The sequence below is a fragment of the Excalfactoria chinensis genome, chromosome 1, assembly GCF_039878825.1.
Source record: "Excalfactoria chinensis isolate bCotChi1 chromosome 1, bCotChi1.hap2, whole genome shotgun sequence".
NCBI lineage: Eukaryota > Metazoa > Chordata > Aves > Galliformes > Phasianidae > Excalfactoria > Excalfactoria chinensis.
Genome location: NC_092825.1, coordinates 132,680,738 through 132,701,566, shown reverse-complemented (window position 1 = coordinate 132,701,566; position 20,829 = coordinate 132,680,738). Strand labels below are relative to the sequence as shown.

General features: G+C 38.7%; 1 protein-coding gene across 1 annotated transcript in view; it reads right to left on the bottom strand.

The window, feature by feature from the left end:
- Positions 1 to 19,477, bottom strand: part of NALF1 (NALCN channel auxiliary factor 1) — a 427,267-nt gene extending 407,790 nt beyond the window's left edge. The window contains exon 1 of the mRNA XM_072344724.1: positions 18,677 to 19,477. Within this exon, the coding sequence (XP_072200825.1) occupies positions 18,677 to 19,477 (801 nt within the window). The remainder of the gene's footprint in view (positions 1 to 18,676) is intronic.
- Positions 19,478 to 20,829: the final 1,352 nt, after the last annotated feature.

Genomic DNA, 20,829 nt, shown 5'->3' with positions numbered 1-20,829 from the left:
ACTGATCACATCCAGTCAGAATGCAAAGCTGATGTGATGTCCTCCTGAAGTGAGTTTTATACAAGCCCAGAATTACAGTTTCTGCCAACTAGGAGCCAGCAAGGCCGTTCGTGTTAAAGAGATTGTCCTGATTTCCTATGGCAGTTCATTTTTTCTTCATAGTGTCAGGTATGATTCTATGCTTTGACTTTGGGAGAAAAATAATGTTGGTAACAAACTGATATTTCAGTTTTTACTGAACACTGCTATGCAAAGCCAAAGCCATTTCTACTTCTTTCACTGCCCTACCTGTGAGAGGGGTTGAGGGGACACAAAGAGCTGACTGGATTTCTCTTCTGTCTGGAGACCTCACCTCCTGCCAGTCTATAAAGAGTATGCTCTTTCTCACATAAAGAGAGGAAAGTGTTACACCTAGCTGGGGATATTAATGCAGTGTATCCATAAAACATTAATTGCTTCTTGTAGCAAGGACAATGATTTTTCTGTAAATGGTCTTCAACATAAAAACAACAACATAAAAAAGAATCCTACTATGAACTAGTACATTCTTTAACACAGCAGTAAGATGATCATACAGAAGTATCCAGGATTATCAACAACCATCACAAGTTCTCAATAAATATTTAACATTCTTCTTCACTTTAATCATCTGTATTTAAAAAGAACTACACAGTTCCAACTGAGTACAGTGTTTTACCTGAGAGCACTAAAAAATACTTATTATTGTGTTAGTTTTTGATTTGATAAAAGCTAGATCCTAGATTTTATCTTGACTCCCGTGAGTGCTTTGTGCCTCTGATAGCCAGGTAATTACTCCTTAGGCACAGTTTCCTGAGTGTATCCTCCTAAGTACTTCCTACTTGAATGCTTTTGAGAGTGGAACAGAGAAGGGACTCTATTTAGATCCCTGTGAAACACCCCAAGAGGACGAATAAATGCCCCCTGTACCAACAAAGTATATTTTGATGTTTGAAACAGGCATTTGTCTATGAAGGAAGACCCAGAAGAAGCTATTACTGAGGCAAAATTGAGGTGACTGAGGATTTTCTATCAAAATACTTGGAGAATTACCAGTAGTATTAAAAATATTTCCACACCTGTACCCCTTCTTAGAGAAAAACATGCTGCCTTCCTGTCCATGTGGTACACAAAAGCAGCTTGCCTTGCTGTATTACTTGCTAAATGCACAAACATTAGTACAGATAAGCACCACAGGCTACGCAGTGGATCTACAGCACATGTACAAAATGATCAGTGCATGCTTTTCCCTGAAAAGGTAAAAAACAAACAAACAAACAAACACCTCACAGCAACAGCAGAGAAAGTTTTCAGGCTTGCCTGTCAGCAACAACCACTGGGACATGCATTGGCAGCATCCCAATATGGAGGGGTCTTATGTGTATAAGTCCATGGGACTGGATGATATCCATCCAAGGGTTCTGAAAGAGATGGCTATTGTGGTGTCTTAGCCACTCTCCATCATATTTGAAAAATCCTGTCTGTCTGGTGAAGTCCCTGGAGACTGGAAAAAGGGAAATATTACTCCCATTTTTAAGAAAGGGGGAAAGGAAGACCCGGGGAACTACAGGCCAGTAAGCCTCACCTCTGTGCTAGGTCAGAGATTAAAAATAAAAATAAAATTAGCCTTCAACCCAGTCAGCTTTGCTTCAATGAGGAATATCCTTATTACTTTTGGAACTGCAACATGTAAGCTGCATATTTTGAAAATAAGTTTAGTACATGAATTTGCCAGTATACCTTGCTCAAGATGTTTATAATCATCATGATTCATGAATGGTGACCAACATACCTTAATATGGAAAGGGAGCAAGTAAATCAGTATATATTAGGTCACTAGGTATAAAAGATATCACTCTTGAAAGATAGCTAACAATGCCTCTCCCATGAAGTTAAAGGAGAAGTTAGACAAGAATGTAGTGGAGAAAGCAAATTTTACATTACTTTTTGTCCCAGGGAGCACTAAGGAGATAGTAACCTCTTCCACTGAAGATAAGGAGCTTTCAACAACTCAGATATCATAAGAGAAACTGCTGGAACAAATCAATAAATAAAAAAATCAATGCATCACAAGAATGGGACAATGTTTATTCAGGGTCCCAAAGCAATTGGGACTAACAAAAACCACAATGTAGCCTCGCATTGAAATTAGCTTGTATATGGAAGCATGCAGAATAGCAGTCATCTTTTATGTAACACCAGAAATTCCAGCAGCTCCACACTACAAGTTATTGCAGTAATAAATGCACTGTCTGTGGTACCAATTAAAAGATTAAAAAAATAAATAAATAAATTTGGATTAGAGTTAGAAACCTTAATGCTTTGTGTGTCTTCTTAAACCATTGGAATGCTTATAGAATGTTAAAAAATAACAAGATAAAGGGAAGCTGAGCTGGTTGATACAACTTCACTGGTCTTTCAAGAGTCTTTTGAGAATGCTTTCCAGGAACAGCTATTTCAGAAACTCAGTAATCACGGAGCAAGGAAATAAAGCTTTGTCACTGATTAGAAGCCAGCTACAAAAGGCAGCATACAAAAGTAGAATGTATTTATTAATGATCACTGCTCAGTGTACCTAAGGGTTAACAGCAGGGTGCCCTCAAGTTCTTTGCTAGGGACAAGAGTATTTAATTTATCTGTTAATTATCTGGAAATAGACAATAAGATGGAAATTTTTACAACTGACATAAGAAGTCTTAGATTAATCAAGGCCAAAGCAGGCCAAGGAGCTTTTGGGTCACTTAAGAGAGCTAAGTGAAAGTGGAAACAATAGCAGATGGAATCTAACACTGCCAAGAATAATAGATGCATGCAGGAAAGCACCATATGAAATACTTTGTCTAGAATTAAAATCTGAGTATGACCACTGAGGGAAAAAGAAAACTCATGATAAGCACAGTGCAATAAACAAACAAAAATATTGTCTGCCATGCAAGAAACTTCTCTTAGATGCCTCTGTTAGTATGTAGCCATTAATACAGTCCAAAACCTTTATGTTCAAGGGAAATCTAAGCAGCAAATCCCTCTATCATTTATTTGATGTATATTCAGAGTTATAGTTGTTCCATTCTAACTAGTTTGCTGTGACATAATTTACTATGTCTACCCTAGATTCTACTTGCATCCAACAATTTGCCACAAGACATCAGGAAAAAAAAAAAAAAAGTTTATATGAACTATGAAAAAGAAATCAGTGGGATCTACAGGAAATTCAGTTTTCACTATTACAAATAAGAAACAGGACTGCTACAGGAAACACAAGAAGAGACAAATTTTGATTAAATGTTTGTCGATTTGACACTCATTTAGAAAAAAACTGTATTTTTAATACAATTCAAAGTGCCTTTAAAGTGCAACTTCAACAATTAGACACTGCTTCACATATGAAATTATACTAGTAGAAAAGTATATGGAAAAGTATTTTCTTGAATCATGTTTATAATAAGTCAGTTAATGTCTAATATAAGAAAAAACTCTGTATACTGGCAAACAATTTTCTAACTGTCTGGTACAGTAGTATTCATTTTGCCTCCCATGCACTGCTTATTCACAAAGATAGAACACAACACAGAGTGGATCACTAAGCAGTATAAGAAGTCACTTCCTGTTTATGGAAAATATGCCTGAAAGGTCTCTTCACATTTCTGACTCTTCACTGTTGACTTCTTCAAACTTCAGGATAAACCAATGCAAGCGTAATCTGAGACACATCAAATGTAAGACTTATGGAAATATATTGTTTATCTGCCCTTACAATGACTCAAGCTAAATATCTCCATTTGTACACTCTGCCATTCTGACTGCCTTCCAACAGGCAGAACACCTGATCTCTATTAGTTACTCTCGTTAGCAGTTCCTCTTCAGCTCAGTAACCTCTGTTGGTTATGTACTGATCACCTGAAGGTCTCACCCCAATATTTCAATGAACCAAACACTAGTTCAACAAATTATCTCTTTTTCCACTTTTGCTAGGCCACTGGGTTATGTTTCTTGCCTCTTTTCAGCTGTAGTGGAGTTTCCCACTGGGGAAAAGATAAGGAAGCTTCTCTGCAGTTAGCAAAAGACTAAGAATTTTTAAGTCCCATAGATCTTCAGGAACATAGATGTCATAGGAAAAAATGCTTTATCATGACCTCTAGAAGAACACTGATAACTAACTGATAATTAATTTTAAAGTGGAAGAAAATTTCTAAATTTACTGAAAATTACTTACTAAATAACAAAACATTCCATGTATTTTCAGGATTTAAAAGCAGTGGCCATCTGCAGTTACTGAGAGTACTGATAATAATAATAATAATATAGAAAATAAAGAAACGAAAAGGAAGGATAATAGTTCACCACACAAACAACAAATATTCCATCAACAAGGCAATATTCCTTTTGTGTAATATTTTCTAAGAACTGCACTCTACCTCTCTAATCTTTCTAGGAAAGTATCTTTAATCTGTGAAGGAAAATTATATTAATCTGATTCCATAAGTCTGTTATTGTCCTTGCTACTGAAAAATCCAAAGACAATAAATTCTTCATCTTTATATAGAATATGAAAAAATTAAAAAAGAAAACCAGTTGCTTAGGCTTTTCTGAGTATCTGGTTATCAGTTCAGTTGGTATCTAAAATACAGACTGAATACTGCTCCATAATTTCTGTTTCTCCTTGAAGGTAACGAGAAAATAAATAAGTACAAAGATAGGGAAGCAGTGTTTTATGAAGGCAGGTCAGACCTGCTCTATTGCTGCTATTTTACTCCCTCCCCACACAAATTACTCATTTTCATGATTGTTTAGATCATTATTATGAAACTTAAAAACTCTAACTTCACACAATGAAACACTGAAACCTCTGTTTAGCCTTATGTCCACATGCTGAGAAAGTGCTGGGAATTTCACAGCAAGGACAGAGTCAGACTGAAATGCAGCAGAGCTGCAGTGGTTCTGCTGCACAGAGCCTTGGCAGCTGCTGGGAAGGAGTACAGCAGAAATCTGCACCATGCTGCTCATCAGCTCCATAGACATGCCAGTGAAAGGCTGGGGTAAGAAAGTGCACTAGAAAAATATTTCCTTGCTGATGGAATCTTCATTGTTATTGTAGTGAAGTATGAGCTTTTTGTTTTAATTTTATTGTTATTGTTATTATTAATTAGGCACTTTTTAATTCAAAAGTCCCAATAATTACAGGTAGTTACTGCTTTTGAAACCTGAAAATCCATGTCATGTATTATTTCCAAATAAATGTACTGCACTTTGGGGAAGAAAATCAGTTTCCAGTGTTCTAATGAAATTTCAGAGACAATTTGGGAATTATCACAGAATCATAGAATGGCTTAGGTTGGAGGAAAACTTAAAGATCACCTAGCTCCATCCCTCAGATATCTCCAGGTGAGAGCTGTATTTCCTACTCTTTAATTATGGCTATGTGAATTTATCAAGTAATGGGACTCTGTACACTGAAACAGTGCCAGGATCCTGGCATCCACACCTTGTGTTTTAGTGTTTTTACTTCAGGTTAACTAAGTCCTATAGGCTCTTATGTCTGCAACTCTTTAGATGCACTTTGGGGACATTTTCTGTGGAAAGCAACCCAGGTGTGAGCTCTCAGATTGCTCTGTGACATGAATCAGAATGCAGGAAGACTGAGAGTACGAGTAGGTGGGAGATGTGTTTCCAAAGCACAGTCCTGACCTGAAGTAAAATGCTAATGTAGACATAGCCTCAGGGCAACTGCCTGTACACAGTTCAAGCACTCAAGATTTGTGAGCTGTGTGCCAAAGTGTGTACAGACACTGAGAAAAAGCGTTGTGCTCTAACTCTATTCAGATACAAAGTGAAGCAAAGAATTTGAAGCAGAAGCAGTCCTTTGAGGTGTATAGCAGATGCACATCACTATGTACTTCATGTTATGGGGCCCCTGTGTTGCTGAATTATGGTCATATTTCAGTTCCCAACAGCACCATTACTTGCAGAAAAACAAACACTTTCAGATCTTCTGCTTGTCCTTAGGGTATCTTTAAATGATTTCAGATGTCTCTTTTAACATATGTATTTTAAGCTCCATTTTCTATCCTATATACGAGACAACAACAGTAGAGTAATCCAAAACAAGTTTAATTAAACTCACAGACCTCTTATTTCTCCCTGTGAGCCTACAGATCTTCCCTACTGGTCATGACTTTGATACAACTCAGAGATATAAATATTTCCTCCAAGATGGAAAACAGAAGATCTTCTTTTCTTGCACATCTAAACTATAGTAGAGGAGAGGAAAAAGATTTCTCCATCCTACATATTAGCTCTCCACAAATTAGGCCTATAGGAAAAAACATGAGAAAAGTTCATGATATAAATGCTTCCCAGTAAATATTTCCCAGTAAAAATTTAAGGAGGAATATTTTTTTCCAGTGATGGACAGTCAGAAATAAACAAGAAAATAATAAATAAATGAACAAACAAATTTTAAAAGAAAGGTTTAAATATTTTGGAAGGCACTTGAATTCATACTTATAATGCACAAGCTAGCATAATTTTTCCATTTAAAACATTCCAGAGGAAATACAAAACTGACAATCACAAAATCACAGGATGGCTGAGGCTGGCATGGACCTCTGGGTCCCTTCGGTCCAACCTCTCTTCATCAGGGCCACCAGAGCAGGCTGCCCAAGCTCACATCCAGGCAGCTTTTGGAGACCTCCAAGGAGGATAATTTACAGCCTCTGTGGAGCCTGTGAAAGTGCTTACAATTATATATCAGTAACAAAAACCTTATCCTCCAACTAACCACAGTAATCAAAAGATCCTGGTCTTAAAATTAACACATAAGCAAGCAAAAAAACAGTTATGAAAAGGGCAAATAAAAATGCAGAAACAAATATAATCTGAAATATTCTGACTTCACAAATAGAATACTTTAGATGGTTTTCCCATATTCTATTATCATTGAGTAGCAGAAGTACATGGAATGTTAGGTAGTTTTGTTCCAACCAGTGATCCAAATTTCAGTTCAAACACACACAAGTTCTCTACAAGGAGTTAGAAATACCAGTGTAAAGCAGTGGTTGTGTTTATCAGAGAATCATAGAATTTTTGAGTTGTAAGGGACCTCTGAAGGCCATAAAGTCCAACTCTGGGAACTGAACAGGGAAATCTACAGCTCGATGAGGTTGCTCAAAGCCCTGTCCATCCTGATCTTGAGAATACCCTTACTGTGACACTGACAGATGCTTCTGTATTCAACGTTTTCTGTGGGGCATTCCTGAATTCATGTGGGTTTTTTTTGAAAAAAGTGCTCAAAGTAATTTATCTTTCCAGATCAATCACAAAACAAATAGGAGACTTGAGACAAAAAAAAAAAAAAAAAAAAAAAAAAAAAAAAAAAAAAAAAAAAATCAGTAATGTTTTTTGCATCTCCTGTTAGACACACACATACATATAGACTGCACATATACATTTGTCTGCATAATACCCACAATTTTTATTTCAGATGAGTCACTGTTAAAATTACTACCTGTTTTGTGAGCACTGAAATTTATTACAGACGAAAATATCTGTTACCTCATCCATTCTTCAACTTACATTTAAATTCTGACTGTAGTTGCACCAGTATAAATACACTACAGCAATCAAAGCAGCACTCGCAGTACTACTACTATCAGCATCTTTATCAGCATCTCTCCTGTTAACCTTGGTGGAAGATCTACAAAAGTGGTTGGAAAAAAGCGAAAGAATTCTCCTTAGCTGCCTTAAAGATTTTTCCCTCATAGATATCTGATCATGTCAAGCTTATATTTTCTATACTGTGACAGGAAAAAACAATAGAAATAAGACAATAAGATCAAAGCCAAGTACTATAATGAAGAATAAGTTAAAATAAGCCAACAAGCAAACAAACAAAATCCATTAATCAGAAAACAAGTTAAATAGCAAATTAACAACTTTGGTCATAGACAATAAAAGAAGTATTTAAAGCACCTGCTGTATATTTCTGTTTGGAGCCAAGGTTCTTAGGACAAATCAGCCTGAGTCAGACACATCCCCTTGATTTTATATATTTGAGTTTTCATCCATATCATGTACCTCATTCTGCTCTCAAAACAGTATTACATTTAAGTGAAGCCACTCACTTAAGTGAAGCAAGTCCTGGTTTATGTCACTGCAAATCCCTGACAGAAGGAAAATTGGCCTATATATACAATAGAAAGTAAGATTGTATTTTCAATTCCCATCTTCCGCTCAGTGACTTGTTTGCAGTGCATATACGCAGGTCACATCCCAGGAATCAATCCCAACTGCTAAATTTTGAAAAGCTACTGTTGCAGTAATGATTTAATTTTGCTAATACAGTGAGGCTGCAAAAATGTATATTTATAAGATTGAGCTTCAACATTTATAAGATTTAAATAAAGACAAAAGAATCCATAATGCACTTCTAACTGAATTGGGATATAAAATAGCAAGCCTCATTTCCTGAACTCCAGTGATACACTCTATCTTGTTAGCTAAACATAGCTTATAATAGGGGTCATTTCCCCAGGGACTGTTATACCAGAAAGTGTAAAGGGGAATATGAGAGTAAAATAAAAAATAAATTTTAAAAACAAACAAACAAACAAACAAACAAATACACAATAACATAATAATTTTTAAAACCTAAAAACTGCTTTTAAGAGAATTTGGCCAGTATTTCAGATGTACTTTGTTCAGCTACTACTTCTTCATAACACTGGCCCAAGTTACAACAGTTCTGTGTAGAAATATTTTTTAACAAAAATTTACACCACAGTGGAATGAATGGGTCTGGAAATTTACTTCTCTGAATGCACAAGGATTTAAAAAGCCATCCCACAGGACCTTGGCTGTGTTCTTGTTTTGCTTCATTATTTAGGTGCAGAACCTGAAGCCAGTGCAACCTAGTCAGCTCATATCCCTGTTCCATCTATATGGCTATATGGACAAAATCTTTATATTCCTGGCAGCATATGCTGGACCATCCCCATGCACAGGATTCTGGGTGCTCAGCATTCTTGTTCTCTTTTGTAAGAAAACTTTCTTATTGTCAGAACTGGCCAGTCTCAATTTAAAGCATAGTACCATGATACAAACAGCCTGAATATAGTGTAAAACATGACAGGATGTTTTATGGCTAAGTGGTATGCAATTTGTAATATTCCAAAACAGCTGTGTTTTAAGCATTTTGCTTAGTAACAATAAGGTCAGTGATTTATGCTCTGAAGACACAGATCCTTCTTCATAGCTCACACTTGGAGCTTAGACTATATGCGTGACTTTACGAAGCTGGAATTAGTAGAGTCTTATCCCACTGGAAAGTATCTGAAACTTGCTTAAGGAATTATTTAGTAATAAAAAGCATCTTAAATAGATACTGCAGCAATCATTTATCTTGCAAATTTCAAAGATTTTAGCCTTTATAATAGCATTATTTGGATTACTTGTAGCTATTTTTAATGAAATAGATGATGACTGGCAAGCACATTTTTATTTTGGTAATTTTGGAATTGTATACACAACTTGCAGATATATTTTTCTTATATATTATACAGAGTTTTACTTTTAAAAAAATATTTGTTATACCAGATCTAAACACAAAGTGATTTGCCTTTGTAAATCAGTTATGTCTTCAATACACAAGCATTTTTACTTGCAGCACTGAACAGTAAAATGTATCTCTTATTCTTAAACTCTTTCATACAGAAATGTAGTTTCAAAAAATATCATAAGAGGGGGCAATGCAAAGAGTACTCAACAGAAAATTTCCTTGCAACTGAAAGCATAATTAAAATATTCCTCAATTGCATTAAACAAACAAACAAACAATGTTATTATTTGGAGTTTATTTGGTATTCTTGTTGTCATTTCCAGGATAAACTTTATTTTGAAGAACCTGTTTTTGATGTGTATACAAATACAGTAATTTGCCTTTAAGAACATAATATTATCACCAGCAACCATAAAACCAGCCCTCTGAATGATGAAGTTATACAAGTACAAAAAGTATTTTTAAACAAGTATAATAAATCAGTTTTCACCTAACATGAGTTAAGAAGAAACTTTCCAAGCTATCAAAGGATTTTCTGTCTGGTATACTGTTCTTCATGAATAATACGCACACCACATCGATAATTTTGATTTTTATGAAGTTTTGTTTGTCTATTAATACACACAGAATATGAAATTAACTTTTAATATATAATTTAAAGCATTCTAACGTTACTCAGATTAATCCTTAACAGAACTATTTATCTAAATAAGTAGGAGTCATACAGAATTAGTTTTTATGAGAAGAATCTATGAACCTAACCCCTGAAATATGGAGATCAAGCTAACCAATGGAGAAATAATCATTAAGTCAACAATCAGCAGACTGTGAAACTCTTATCCTCCTATAAGAATGATGAATAAGATGAGAAAAACTATTTTTCTAAGTATCACAAACAATCCATCTTTTCCTTTTTAATAAAGAATGCCATCTGCTTTTGAATTGCTAATATCTTAAAAATGCAATAAAGCTACTTCGTAGTGGTTTTTTCAGAGATGGAGTGTGTTGACATACCTAAGATACCATTTACTTAAATGTTCAAGCAAAAATTGGAGGCAAGATCTTATCCAAAAACGCTGAGAATTAAATATGCACTTAAAAAGCATTCTAGCTACTGCATTTTCTCCCCTGAAGATGAATTAATCAGAACTGCATTATATTGCAAATTCTAAACTACAAGAGTAATATAATTATCTTTTTTGTCTACTTATAAAGGACAAAAATCCAAATATACTGGCTTAACTAAGGAACTTACCCAAATTGCTATATTTTTAAAAAATCACTAAAATGCCAGACATATCAAAAAATAAATAAATAAATAAATAAATAAATAAAGACTTTTTGTGTTTTCTATTTGTAAACTCGCCCTTATTTCATTGAAATCAATTAAAATATTCACAACAACTTCCAAAATTTTTCAGCAACATTTCTGAAAACCCAGACACACCCACACTGTTTGTTGGTAACTTCAGATCATTCTTTCTACTGTTTTTAATCAGGAAGTTTTCTTCTAATGATGAATTCTCTGATTTCTCAACATAAATCTATACAAAAGGTTAATGCTCCCATAAGAATATCCAAGGAATGTCAAAGGAACATGAAATTCATATAAAACTGCTGCAGTTTACCTATAATAATATTTATCTTCACAACTCCTCTCAATATCTGGTTGCATTCAACCAGTTCTTCAACAGGTTCGCTTGTAAAGGCTTCAGTACATGGTTATTTCTAATGCAGCTTTCAAGAAATGTCCATCAGTCTGGATGAAAGACAACAGATGAAGCACTGGAGAATATTAAGCACTAACCAACTTCACTGCAATCATGTTTGCATCTTTCCACGTTCTCTTTACCATTATGTACTGGGAGCTCACTGGGTATACCTATGTTCTAAAGGAACAGTTTATGCCTTTCATGTATCTATCCAGTTTACAAACAAGACTGAATCAAAAAATATAACAATAAAAGTAAATCTGGTCTTTTTTCTTTCTAACATATTTCCAAATCAATAAATTCTCTCTTCTAACCATATCTCAAGTGCCTAATACTAAATTTGTATTCTTTTGATTGATGCTTTAAGTGAAGTTTACCAAACTGTCATATACTCTCACTTAGTGATGTTTGCTTTACAGTTCTGACAAGAAAGGAGTACAGTGAAAAGTACAGTATGGTTATTTTAGTAAACTGGCATGAAACTCTAAGAACATATGCCTCTCAATTTAGGCAGATTAGATAGGCTTGGGAGTTCCTTCTGATTTCATCTAAGGGAAGAAAATGAAACCCGGTGTAGTGTATAGTAATTCTTGTACACCTACACATACAGACACTTGAAAATATCTTCCTTGTAAAAAGAAAAGAGAGAATAAGGAAATAATCTGTTGAAAATTTACTTGCTATTAAGAGGATGACCTAAAACTGTTGTATGGTTTTTAAACTGAAAAAGTTTAAGTAGAAGCTGTTGGCCTTCCCTCTCTCGAAGAAGTGATAAAATTGTAGTTATACGAGACCCTTACCTATCCTCATCTCTAAGAAGCAGATTGCATAGCTCACACATACTTCAGTGGTAGATTATAGTTATCAGAGAATTGAAAGAGGGAGATTTCACTAGGTTGACGTGGGACAGCACAAGTAGGAGGATTTTATAGACTTTCACACAGTTAAATTTTTGCATATGAACACAATTTCATCCAGACTTATTTTTTCAGTGCCAAAATTACTTTGTTAGGATTCACCTAATATGAATGTAGAAGTCCATAGTGAAGGTATGTCGCATCTGAGATTAAGGGCACTTTAGATACAATGAACAGATAAGAGATAATCCATCTGATTTAGTTTAGATATCTACTTTATTGCAAACTGACTCAGACTTTAGAATTACTTACGTAACTCCACTGACAATAAAGAAATTCTGAATTTTTCTATCTGATGTAGATATCCATGCTGTGGATGTCAGTTTGGTCAGATTAATTCCTTAACTTTTGTATCTTTTGGAGCTTACTTGTGTATCAACAAGTAATATTTGCAAATTTGGCTTCTAAGTTGTTTTCTCCTTTTCAGCCAATTCATAGATCTAAATATATTATGGATTTTAGTGTAAGACTGAAGTGATAAATTACTAAGTATAGACCAAATGATTTTTAGGCAGGATAAGTGATAGAACTGTAATTTGCATTTTGATTACTTTTCCTAGAACACAAAGAAGCAAGACTGCTGCATGTGCTGCAAAGCGCAATTGAACTCTACTACTAGAATCCAAGACCTAGAGAACAAAATAAAACTGAGGGCTGACCCATGACATCTCTAATCATGTGACTCTGATACCCCAAAGTGTTAAGTGGTGGCTGTAGGATTATGATGGAATTCACTTCAACTGCTCTGCGCCAGTCATCCACAGGTTTTTTCACCTAAACTAGGAATGAAGTACCCATTAACACTATAGATAGTTAATATCTGCATGATTAAGTCAGTGAAAATTCTGAAGTGCTGAAATTAGGTGAGATCAACTCAATTCTAGAAAGAGCACTTTGGGAAATGTGCTCTTTTCTGAGTGGAGAGATCTAATCCTTACCCAGCAAACCATTTAAGCAGCAGAATGGCTATAAACATGTATAGTCTTCAGTGCCATTCATCCAGCTCAAAAAGAAAAAAAAAGTAAAAAAAAAAAAAGGGGGGGGTATGTGGGGGGGAAGGATGATAGAAATAGATTGCTAAATCAGAATTTTAGGACAAAATACAAAGTCCTTTAGTGTGTAGTAAGCATTACTCTTTATATTAACATACCACTGCACTAAAACAAGACCAGATTTATTACAATCATCCACATATTTATCTTAAATTAGTTCTGAAAAATAATTAAAATTCTACATTTTTAAATTCAACTAAACAAATAACATGCAAAAGTCAGTTTATACAATCACATTGACTTCACAACATTTAAAGCAAAACTTTTAAAAATACATGCATTTAATATCATGTCTTTTTAATAAAGCGTATTCTTCGCCTTATAAAGATCTCTACCATAAATGTTTAGATTAAATTATGTTAAATTCAGGACATTCTAAGAAAGCATCAGTTCAGTAATCAGTGCCTGTTGTTTCCCAATGATAGACACTGGACGACAGTGCTGAAGGTTCAGTTTCTAAGAGTTCCTCCTGGTTAGCTTAGGTATCATTCTTGCATAACATATAAATATTGTGTGATTAAGATGTGTAATTGAAATGTCTAACTTTCAGGCACATGCTGGAATATGTGACCTTTTGTAACAGAAGGGTTCTTTTATCACTTGAGCTTTTGGTTTCGTATTTCTCATCTGCTCTCTTCTGCCAGTGTAACCAAGAATTTAAATCAAAATCTAATTAGACTACATATGCTGTTTAGGAAAAAGTTCTTGGAAAAGTCATGATTCATTATAGGCTTTGATACTTCCAGATAAATAAGAACAAATGTGATTTTAGTTGTTTTAAATTACTTTCAATCATCCTTTTACTCAAATAAAAGGAACTGAACACAGATCTTTGATTTAAAAAAAAAGAAAGAAAAGAAAACCTGATAACAGAAGTATCATCTCTAGGTTCCCATCAACTGCATAGTCTGTGTTTCATGATGAATCCCTTTATTGAAATGCATGATTTTCAACTAAGTGGTATTAAAGCTCAGCTATTTTCGAAGATTTTTCTGATACCACTATCATAAACTTCTAATAAAAAATAGTTAAATGACAATTGCTGCAGGGAAAAAAAATAAAATAAAAGTTCGCTATGTATACATGTTGATCATCTGTGACGTGAATAAAAGTTTGATTTTTAGCAATGTTGAAATAAAAAAAGTTGTTATATTTTTATGTTTATCGTTTGATATTCTAGTAGTAAAACTGAATGTATTTTAACTATGATGCACTTACCTGATTCACACCTTGTAATATTCTAACTGACACTAAGGCTGGCCACAGCCACATTTTTAACTTTCACTGGATTAAAAAAAAAGATGTGTCAGTAAGTGGTAACTAGCTGAGAGGTTTTGTCCAAACAGAATCAATATTAATAAATATTATTGGAAAAATAAAAATAAAAAAAAAATAGTGTTGGTCTCAGTTACTTTTCACAAATAAGTACGTTCTTTTACTGAAGAAAAAGAAAAAAAGAAAAAAGAAAAAAGAAAAAAACTTTACGTGAGTATGGCCTACTTAGTTATTTGACCCAATTGTTAATAAGAAGTAGCCAGAATTTTATTTCAGAGAGCGATTGTCTACTGTTTTAAGAATAAGAACTTGGGTATTTCCCCTGATAGATAGCTGACAAGTCATTATGAGGAACTGTGTCTTCTAACATCAATCCAATACAGTCCTGTATTAATTGTCTGAATGCAGTCCTGTGTCACACTGCATGTAAAAATGGTATTATGGAAACTTGCATTACGAGAATAGAGTTTGTCAGTAACAATTTCTGTAAGCATAACCATTGTTTTTAAACTCACAAAAGCAAAATTTCTTAAATTTAAAAAATAAATATAAAGCAAGAAAACAGAAATGTAGATTCAGATTCTCCATTACCTTATTACTTAATGATTCAATAAATTAAAAGCAATTTATGTATATCACCTGGTTGGATATGTAATGCATTCATATAGGCGTCCTACTTATATTTACTGTTTTGTCATTAGTGATTATCAGAACAAGAAAAAACACATGTAAAGACATCAGACTTCAATAATATTTTTACAGAGTAAGTGGAAGATTAATTTGCAGAGAGACGACAGTAACATCCAGAATTTCTAAACAATGTACAGCGTCTACTGACATTCTGAATTATATTAGTTGCATACGCATATTCACTGTAACAATGAATGTAACTATCAGTAATAATAGCTTTCATAATATTCTCAGATTCCAAATTCCCAGCATTTTCTGTCTTTTTTTTTTTTTAAAGGTAATGCACCTCAATTAGAAGTTTAATAAGGTGACCTTGACTACAGAAAGTCGTTTATTTAAAAAGAATATATCTATTAAAACAAAATAAAACAAAAAGCACTATGTAAGATAGCTGAATATGAACTGATAAACTGAATAACTCCTGTCTGAAAATAACTTTCTGTATTACAAAACTGTTTAAAATCCTCCTCGGGGACTAGAAGACATGTAGCGGAACATAGTATTTTAAAAGTTTTTTCTTTTGGTTTCAGATAAAGGAATAACAATACGGAGCTGAAGTTTTAAAAATGTACATCAACATTATTTCTATATGAACAGTTTTCTATAATCAAAATTACATAATTGAATGACATAACTTGCTGGACTATTTACTTTGAGAACTGACATTGCTGAAGGTGAGGGGAGATGGGGAGGGGGAAGTAATACTCGATTAAAAGTTTCAGATGACTGGTATCCAGTATAAATTTTATTGATTTTGTCATCAGGTATAACTAGTCACCTGGATGAAAAGCCCTCTTTTGTGAATGGAGCAGCTCTCCTTCAATACTAATGATCTCTTAAATACAAATACATTATTTAACAAGCATTTTATTTTACTAAGCCAGTGCTTACATATATGATAACAGAATAAAGTCAGTAGTTTTAGATCTTTGTTTAACAGAAGATAAAATGCAGCTCACCACATAAACCAATGATGTGTAGCTCAAGTGTATAGTTAGATGTCAAGCTATTTACTACGCATGAATACTGATTCTTATGCTAGAAAATATCTAGGTCTCCAATGTTCTAAAAATTAAGGTACAGAAAAAGAAAAGAAGAAGGGGAAATAAATAAATAAATAAGAAGAAACTATGTCCTGATTGAATGGATTAGGTGAAATATGTACAGAACACCAGTAAGTACAGTGAAACATTGCAATGCCCATTTTGCCAATCACAAGTTTCCAGCTTCACCTGCACACACTTCAGTGCAGATCACGTACAATCACATCAAAGCACGGGGCTAGCAGAGCACTGGGCCCGCTAAACACTAAACTTCATCAGCGACCAGAGTGAACCAAAATGGACCAGCAGCACCAGCTCCGGGCGCACGTGGCACAGAGCGGCTCCCCGCAGTCCGGCTCGGCTCCGACAGCCTCCAGCTGCGAGCGCAGCCCTACAGCACCACGGACAGCGGCCTCCCCGCGCCCGGCCCGGGTTCTCTCAAGTCTACAAAACACCAAGTTGCACCTTTTTCACATAGCTATTATTTGTAACATTTTTATTATTTATTTCTTTTTTCCCGTCCGGAGTATCCCATGTTTCTTATGACAGATTGGTTGGCCAGATTCTCAGGACACAGTTCCATCAACTGGCTAGTCTAGCATTCAGAACTAATATCTGTCATTGGTATTTTGTTTGTTTGGTTTGCCTGCTTATCTCATGAAAGCACTTTACTTCTACAGCTTCTTGCCCATACTTGGAAAAGCATTTATGCTCATTCAGTCTCCAAAATGGAATTAGTAATATAGTGTATATTTGTTACTGTGTGCATTTTAAGCGCCTTTTATATCACGATATATTGTAGATCAAAAGCACAATTTGTGGCAAAGTTCAGACTGATTAAATAGCAATACAAAAGAGAATCACTTTGAGCCTGAAGATTATTTGGCAGCCAAGAGCAGTAGGTCAATTTCTAGGTTAAGGAGTTACTGAAATGGCAAAGATGTCCTCACAGCAGTAGACATCTATTTATATTTGACACGCTTTTTATTTATCCAGTTTATGCTTTTTTCCTTAAGTAATTCACTTCAGAAATATATTTACAACACCTGTAACTGAGTGCATAAAGCATACATGACTCCAGAAACAATTGAGTCAAAATTACTAATGAAACTACTTCACTTTTGTCAGGTTTCATAGGGGGGAGAAGGTAACTTTCTTGCTTTACCCAATGAGGTAACAGAATATTTCAGCTTCTGGGGGGGGCTGAGGATTGATTTTCAGACAAATACATGTGTAAAGTATACTACCTGAACAGGGAATAGGATGCTTTGGGGATATGCTGTCACCATTAAGTGATTTCAGACGGCCTTGCTGAAGTTACAGAGCACTGAACTATTGCTAGGCCTGCTGCTCAGCACAGGGATTTGTACACACTGTTGTGCTCCACTGCTAATGCAGAATTGGTTCAGACTGGTTAATGTAGTGCTACAGTAGCTGAGTTAATCCAGTACAGGGAAAAAACCATTCACCTGGTCTGGCCCTCAATATATATATGAACAGGGAAAATACTATGCGGATAATTATTTAAGGTGCAAAAGATAACACTTCTTTTTTCTCATCTCCTCCTCTCTTGAGAATTAGGCCAACTAATCTTGTGCAAAAGTACAGAGAAGACAACAACTTCAAAGAAACAAAGTGGGACCCTGCCTTCCAGCAGAACAAACCAAAAGCCTCTTCAGAAATCTGAAAACTCACTTATGGCCCCATAACCAACAACCGAGTCCTAAAGAAATTCAACCACCAGACAAGTGTCACCACCACTTTCCAATCAATTATCACAACATTTCCCGCACACATCCATCTCCTTCTCAAGCACTTCCCTCTCCACAGACGCGGATGAGCACCTGGAGGCAGGGTCCCGTTCCCGCTCCACCGACAGCGGGGCCAAACGCGGACAGGAACCGATCCGCAGCTCCCAGCCGCAGACAGAGCCACTCCGCCCGTCCTTCGGGTACAACGCAGAGCCCAGCCACCCCGCGCCCCTCACCGACCCTGGCCCCGACTGCGGTCTCGGGCCCCGCTCATTGGCATGCAGACCCCGTCGCTGCCTACCGTCAAGCCGCATCACAGCCTGCTGCTATCCGGCAGCCGAGACGGAGCCAATCGCATATTCATGAGGAGGGGGAAATCCAGCTCTGCACTCCCAGAGGATCCAGAATCACTCTTTTATTTTTTTAACATTCCCCCTCTGCCTGCCTCCCTTTCAGGAGCGCTCACCCGGGGGCTCTGCGCAGTGACCCCGGATGCTCCCACCCGCGGATAGCGGCCGCCAACGCCAGGTGCACCCCGAGCATCCCCAACGCGGAGCGCCCACACAGCACAGCGCAACGCGCGGAGGGACGGCGCGACTCGCGCGGACGAAAGGCACCCCGGCAGCCCACCGCCGAGGGACAGGAAACACAGCAGGGGCTCCTACCTTACAATCCTCAGGACACGATTTCACCGAGTACTCATCCGACTGTAAATACTTCTGGAGCATAACCTCAAACTCTTCGTATTTCTCCTGAGCGTGCTGGTCGTAGCGCTGGTAAGCCTGGACGCACTGGCTGCAGGAGCCTCCCCCCCTCAGCACCACATCCAGACTGCAGTTCAAAGTGTCCGGATTGGACAACCCGGCGAACAACTCCCAAAGTGTGTAGGAATTACAAAAGGAAAGGTAAAAATCCGCCAGTTCCCAGCCGGGCGCCGGGCTCTGCCCCGCGCCCCGCTGCCGCCCCGAGTCCCCCCGCCTCCGGCACACCGCCTCGGCGTCCCCCACGCTGAAGCAGCGCCCGGACGAGCGGCCCGGCGGGGGGCACGTCTCCGGGGGAGCGGCGGTGGAGTTCCCCAGGAAGGCAGCCTCGCCGTGCCGGAGCTCGCTGCCGCCGCCGCCGCCGCCGTTGCCGGGGGAGGGCGGGAGGGAGGGCTCGGGGGGGGTGAGGAGCCGGGGCGCGGGGGGCGACGGTTCCCCCATGCCAGGAGGCAGCTCCGGCTCCGCGGGCTCCGGCTTGTCAGGCGGCGGCTGTTCCTTCTCTCCGGTGCCCGTGAATTTGGCCTCGGCGCAGAACCACAAGTGATCAGAGAGCAGGACCGTGAAAAACAAGAGCGATGCCAGGGACAGTCGCCATTTCTGAGCCCTCTCTGAATCCGCGAAGGGTTTCTCGTTCTCCCGGGATGCGAACCAGATTTTTAAGCCGTCGTCATACTGCCGACTGCACATCCAAGCACCCCTGGTCATATTTTGGGAACGCACAGCCCTGGCCGACTCCACCGTGAGGGCTCCTTTGCCGGTGTCACCACAATATTCATTGACTTAAAAGATTGGGGGGATTTTCTTGCCTGTCTTCCTCCTCTCGCTCGCTCGCTCCCTCTTCCACTCTCCCCCTCTCTCTCTTTCTCCCTCTTCTTTCTTCTTCTTTTTCTTCCTCTGAGATAGTGTCGGGGTTGGCCAGTGGCTCAGCCTTGGTCTCGCCACACGAAGCAGCCCCAGTCCATCCACCGCGGAGTGCCGCGGAGAAAGCGAGAGCGGTAACGCAGAGAGAGGAGAGGGAGAGGAGATGGTGGTGGTGGTGGTGGTAGTTGGTGGCGGCGGGGCTGCGCGACTGGTCCTTTCCCCTCTCACCCAGGCATGGTCAGAGCGCAGCTCTCCATCTCCCTCCCGAGAAAAGCCCGTTGCCCCCGGACAGCCGCATGCCGCGTCCCCCGCTGCCGACGGACGGCTCCGGGAGGGCTTCTCGCCTCCTCTTCCTCCCCGCCGCCGCCGCCGCTCCTCTTCCTCAGCCCCGAGCCGCGGCACAGATGCTGCACCGCTGTCTCCGTCTCCGCTTTCTCCTCTCCCCCCTCCTCTCTAACTGGAGAGACGCTGCTGCAGGGCTCCCGGAGCGCTGCCGAGGATGCTGAAGAGGAGGAGGAGGAAGAGGAAGAGGAGGAGGAGGCTGCCGGGGCCGCCGCCGCCGCTGGTGACAATGGGCTGCGGCTGCCGCCGCTGCTGCCGCCGGGAGCGATGTCCCCGGGCGCACGGGGCGGAACTGCCTGGCTGGGGGCCCCCGATGGCCACAGGCATCTTGGGCCCTTGGGCTAAGTTGCCGCCATCTTCGTCCTGGAGAAACACTTTTTTGGGGGGAGCTCTGCCTTTTGCGTCATCTCCTCCCGCGCCGAGATCTCTCTATCCTGGCGCATTGGCAGCAGCAGCAAGTCTGCCTCCTCCTGCCTGAGGAGGAGGAGGAGGAGGAGGAGGTGGGAGAGGCACTGGGGACCACATGGCCCCTCCAAAGGGCCTCCTCAGTGCAACTCCTTCCACTCGCCTCCCTGCTTCCCCTTGCTGAAGACACTGCTCAGATCCACGCTCCAGCCCTCTCTCCTGCAGGGTCTCCTTCCCCTGTGTCCCCAAACACCATGTCCGTTCAGGGTGACGGCTGCTGTCGTGTCTGTCCTGGTCACAGCAAATCACAAATGGCACGTGAAACCCCAGGGGCTGGATCCCAGCAGGTTTTGGCCCCACAGTAAAATGAGTGGAAATAGCTTCCTTTCCTTCTTGTCGGAAAGCAGGGAAATGCCCATAAACCCCAAGCTGTTCCCACAACAGAAGTT